Here is a 5,989-nt window from a genome sequence, read left to right on the forward strand (position 1 = left end):
TAATTTATTCAAATAAGCATCACTGAGTGCTTAAAGTTCTAGATGCTGGGAATACAAACACATGCTTGACCAATAGAGTATGGTGTACATGACATAATGTCATTTCTCAACCTATTCTAAGACAACTGGTCACTTCTTCTTTGCCCTTTAAGAGCCCTGATCAACAAAGAAAGTCCTGCTCTCCTGACACCTTCATGCTATAAGAAGTCCAAGCCACATAGAAAGGCCCTATGTTGACACACTAATTAACAGATCCAACTGAGTTCTCAGCCAATAATAGTCAGCATCAAGTACACTCCTGTATGTGGTCATCTTTGAGGTTCAGTCCTCCATTTGATCCTTCATGTGACTCCAGCTCCAGCTATTATCTGCATGAGAAATCCCCAGGAAAAACCATATAAGTATGCCTAGTTAACTCTCAAAACCATTAGAAATAGTAATAAATTGTTTATTTAAGCCACTAAATAGGGATAGTTTGCTGTGCAGCAATAGCTAATCACACAAATATATAATGAAGAAACTATGGAAAGATTTTAAACAGGAGAGGAATGATAAATTCAGTTTATAACTGAACATTTTGAATAAGTAGGGCCATAAGCATTAGATTCTGTAACTAGCAGGAGATAAACACCCTGTTTCCTACTCTCACACACATCCAAGTTTATTTGAAGTTTGAGGGATGTTGGATGGAATGGAGTGAAATTTATCCTCCCATGTAAAATTGGTATATATTACATACATTCAGAAGGATCTCCTAGAGGAGAAAAATAAAATAAAGGACCAGCCCTCTTATATAGGACTTCTGACTTCTATGACTTCTAACTGATAAAGTATCGGGTTCCAATTCTGGTAGCAAGCTATTATGATAAGACCTAATGATCCCTTCCTCCTGGTATTTACATGCTCATATAAGTCCATACCATATTGGACTGAACTGACACGTGTAACTAATAAGATATTACAGAAATGACCACGTGCAACATCTAAAGCTATGTTTTAAATGACATTGCAGCTCTTGCCTTGCTTTCTCTTAGATCACTTGTGCTGGAGGAAGCTAATCACCACATTGTAAGAACGCTCCAGAAGCCCTATGGAAAGGTCCACGTGCTAAGGAACTGAAGCCTTCTACCAACAGCCAGCACAAATTTAGCATGTTAATGAGTCATCTTGGAAGTGGATAGTCCATCCCCAGTCAAGCCTTCTGATGACTATAACCTGACAACTATCTTGATGAAACCTTTGTCTGAAGTTCAACAATTGTTTTAGATTGATTTCTGTGGGCTAACTCTAATAATTTAAAGACCATTTAAAATTATTTCTGGTCTTCTTACATTACTTAATTCAATTTTCTTTAACTTTTAATACCATATTTTATAGAGAGAGGACAATAAAAGTATTATCTATATGATTAAAAGAAATTTTTAAATTCAAGTAACCACCATTATACTTAAAAAGCATGTAACTGCTAATATATTTGAAGCTTCCTGTGTCCTCATTCCAACAATTTCCTTCTCCCTTCATTCAGAGGTAACAATTCAGAATTTTGAAATTATCATTCCCCTCTTCTTAATATAATTTATTATGTATAAGTATGCCTAAATGATATAGAAGCCTTTTCAAATGTTGTTTTTGACCTTTTAAACAATGAAATTACACAGTTTATAATCTTCTTTATTTTGATAAATTTTCCTCAACATTATGTCTTTGAGGTTAAGCCATACCAATGCTTGTAACTGTGGTTCACTCAGTTTCACTCAGATACATTGCTTATTTAAACCACAAAATGTTTATCCAGTTTCCTGTTAATGGACATTTAGTTTGTTTTTGGCTTTTTTGCCATTATAATTAGTGATGCTATTAACATCCTGTGTATACATACTATTTGGCATTTATATGCAAACTATATATTCCTAGGAGTGGAATGATTGAGTATCAGGCTGTAAGAAAATGCCAGTTTTCCCAAAGTTTCTATCAATTTATACTACTGCCAGCAGCAATATGGACAACTCATTGCTCCAAACCCTCACCAAAATTTTGGAAAGTCAAAATCTCTTTTTTGTCATTCTGATAGGTGTGAAATTATATTTCATTTTGATTTTAATTTCATTGATTGCTAATGAGGTTGACATATTGTCATATATGTATTGATCACTGTGCTTCTTCTCTACTGAAATGCATGCTCATGTTTTTTCACTCTTCTTTTCTAATGAATGTATTGTTCAATTTCTTGTTGAATTTACTGTTATAAACATATTCTAGAAATCAATTCTTTGTCAGATATATATCTATATAAAGTATTTTCTCTCATTTTTCCCTTCACATTTACTTTGTTATTTTATTTTTGTTTTTGTTTTAAAGTGGTCAAATTTAGTAATATTTTTACTAAAATATTCTTACCTTCATTTATTACATACACTGGTAAACTTCTTTGGCTTAGTATTTTGTTCAGGAATTTTGCACCTATATTCTTGAGTCAGACTGGTCTTAAATTTTTTTTCTCAACAAATTGTTGAGCCTCAGTTTTCCTTTTTTCCAGAAAATTTCCCCAAGATTTTATGGAAGAATAATCAAAGAAACCCAAAATGAATAGTATGTTGATCCTCTAGGTATCTATCACCAAGCAATGACAATTATCCCACATGGCCTTTCATTTCATCTATATTCCTTTTCTTACCCTTACTACACTGGATTATTTTGAAGCAAATCCTGAACAACATATTTCAACTGTAAGTATTCTATCATCTATCTGTAAATGATAATATCACTTTAAATATAAGTACAATATTGTAATCGCACCTAAAAGTAATAGAACCCCTTAATATTTTCAAATGTTCACACCTAGTTAAGTGTCTCAAAATTATTTTCTCATGTGATTTGTTCAAATCATGATCTAAACATGAGACATACCTTGTATTTGATTAATATATCTCTCAAATGTTAAGAATTTCAGGGCTTCCCTGGTGGCACAGTGGTTGAGAGTCTGCCTGCCGATACAGGGGACACGGGTTCGTGCCCCGGTTTGGGAAGATCCCACATGCCGCGGAGCGGCTAGGTCCGTGAGCCATAGCTACTGAGCCTGTACGTCTGGAGCATATGCTCTGCAACAAGAGAGGCCACAACAGTGAGTAGGCCCACGTACTGTAAAAAAAATAAATAAACAAAAAATGTTAAGAATTTCATATTGCTTTACTTCCTTAAATTCATTTGCTAAGGAAATGGAGTCATTTATCCTGTAGAGTTTACCCCACCTTCTAGACTTTGTTGATTGTATCCCTGTTTTGTAACATAAAATTTGTCCTGGAAATTGGTATCTCGTTGTTAATCAGAGGTTATCAAACCATTTTGATCTCAGGACACTTTACCCTCTTAAAAAGTATTGAGGACACCAAAGAATTTTTATTCATGAGAATTATTGATATTTATAATAAATATTGATATTTAGAAGGGGATGGATGCCATCAAGATGGATTTATTCTAAGGGGACTAGACAGAGGAAGAGACAAGAGGTACAACAGTGGGTTTCTCATGCCCTCTCTCTGACCACCCTTCCTTTAGTTCTCTGGTTGCCTCTGAACATCACAGACAAAATGATGCCTTCCATGGATGCTGTGCTCCTGCCTAATGCTCCTGTCTCAGGTCCTAGGTGAGACTTCTCTGCCTCTAGCACTGGGTTCCCAGTGTTTATTCAGGGCCAAGAAGAGGAGGAAAGCTCCTGTGTGCTTACCATGGTAATGGTACATCCCCAGATGACAACACTGCCTGCAATTCCTGTATCATCACTCCTTCCTTCAGGGTAACTAGTGGTGGGAGTCTCCCCAGTGGTCCAGTACCAGTGGGATGAGATGATTTCCATTTTCTCAGTAGAGTCTAATTTATGTGGGTGTTAAGGAGGGAAAGTATAGAGTGTTTTTAATGAGATGAATAGAAGGAGAAAGACTGAAGGATCCAGTAAAAGAATAGTCAGCCCAGAAGAGGAGAAAAGTTGGACTTTTGAATAAGGCAGATGAATAAAAAGAAAACCGACCATCTCCCAATTACTAGGTTTAGTTCATGATAAAAAAAAAAAAAAAAAAAAAAACAAAACCTGGGAGTGTTGGCAATAGTGTCAGGCAGTCAGGTGTGCGATGTCACTTTCCCAAGCACTGGCCTCATAGATATTATTCAAGGTCACCCCCCCACTCCAATATCTTCTCTCCATTTTATTCCATCCTTCTCCTTTATGGTTTCCTCCCCAGGGGAAGATTCCCAGAAGGAACTGCCCTCTGCACGGATCAGCTGTCCGAAACGCTCCATGGCCTATGTGTCCTACTGTTATGCCTTGTTTATAACACCCAAACCTGGATGGATGCAGACATGAGTGTTGGGATTTGCAGTTAAGGCTGATAAGGAGAAGCAAATTAGAGACAGGGTTTGGGGTCTGGGAGTCTCCATTCTCTAGAGTTTCTTGAGGGTGAGAATGAGCGCCTCATCTTTTGCAAACACAACCCCTTCTCACCTACCTTAGCCCTGTCCTTCCCTCAGTGAGGGTCTCAAGCTCCTCCCAAGTCCCTCCCTTCTCCACACAGATGGCCTGCCAGAAGAGACCCTCAGGAAACCTTGTGTCTGTGTTCAGTGGGGCTGAGGGATCCTTTGTTGCCTCCCGTCTCAAGAACAATTAGAAACTCCTCTCAGATGTCTGGATTGGGCTCCATGACCCCACAGAGGTACACTTACATCCTCTTTAATCTGTTACCTCCCTAGATGCTATGGCCACCCAGGCCCCTCCCTGTCCCCTGCCCCTGCCAAGAAAATATCCTAGAGATCCCTGGAGCTCAGGAGATAATAGGAGAAAATGGAGAACCTTGAGGTCAGCTGAAGAGCTGAGTTCTGTGCAGGTCCCTAGCCTCCAGCTAAAATGAATGCCTCTTGTCAAACTTTTACACAATTCATACATCATGCCTTGTAATTCAGTTCTCTGAGCTTCCCTGAGTCTGTACATGCTGTGTTTAGCAAGTGGTAAATGAAGATTTAGGATTGACACATTTTTCCCTTTTATAAAACACATTGTCTTGGAGGTTCTGAGGGTAATCACAAATGCACCACCAAGTGCAGTTCACACAGTGACACATTACTCGTAGGGGTTCCATTGGTATTTGTGATCATTTGCTTTGGAATTTGCCAATAAGAGCAAAGAGTTTGGGAGAGTTTCCCAGAGGAGAATTATGGGGCATCACCTAGAAGAGCAGAGCAAATTCCATGATGCTGGGGAGGGGATCACTCATTCCAGCTGATGGAATATGGCCAGGAGAACTCTAAAGGCCTTTCCGCCTCACCTGACTCCATCCTCTGCTCTATAGGGCTCTGAGCCCAATGCCAGTGGATGGGAGTGGAGTAGCACTGATGTGCTCAATTACATTGTCTGGGAGAGAAATCCAGCCACCATCTCAAACCCTGGCTACTGTTAGAGACTGTCAAGAAACACAGGTAAGAAACAGGGGGAAGGGTAAGCTGTGATAAAGTGAGAGAGTGGTATGGACATATATTCACTACCAAATGTAAAATAGATAGCCAGTGAAGAGAAGCCGCATAGCACAGGGAGATCAGCTCGGTGCTTTGTGACTGCCTGGAGGGGTGGGGTAGGGAGGGTGGGAGGGAGGGAGATGCAAGAGGGAAGAGATATGGGAACATATGTATATGTATAACTGATTCACTTTGTTATAAAGCAGAAACTAACACACCACTGTAAAGCAATTATACTCCAATAAATATGTTAAAAAAAAAAAAAAAAGAAACAGAGGAAATCATTTCTGCTCAGCCTTTTACATCCCCTCATTCCCCATTTCTGGGCCTGGTCTTCAGAGAGTCCTCCTGGACTGGAACTGTAATATTGGCTTGTCTGTTCCCATTCCCTCTCTTCTCTCCTTTCTTTCTGTCTCTTTCCCCTGGAGTGGGACCCTTGTGAAGATAACGGAGGGCCTTTGAGTCCTAGGCCAGAATCTGGGATGCATCT

General features: G+C 39.1%; 1 protein-coding gene across 1 annotated transcript; it reads left to right on the forward strand.

The window, feature by feature from the left end:
• Window positions 1–3,603: 3,603 nt before the first annotated feature.
• On the forward strand, window positions 3,604–5,444 carry LOC309815306 (lithostathine-like; the record flags this gene model as incomplete). The annotated part of the gene is given in 6 exon segments (XM_082642012.1): window positions 3,604–3,643; window positions 4,236–4,334; window positions 4,337–4,353; window positions 4,566–4,655; window positions 4,659–4,703; window positions 5,337–5,444. Coding segments are annotated over 6 exon segments (399 nt in total).
• Window positions 5,445–5,989: the final 545 nt, after the last annotated feature.

The sequence above is a fragment of the Mesoplodon mirus genome (assembly GCF_964341445.2).
Source record: "Mesoplodon mirus genome assembly, chromosome: 14".
Lineage (NCBI taxonomy): Eukaryota > Metazoa > Chordata > Mammalia > Artiodactyla > Ziphiidae > Mesoplodon > Mesoplodon mirus.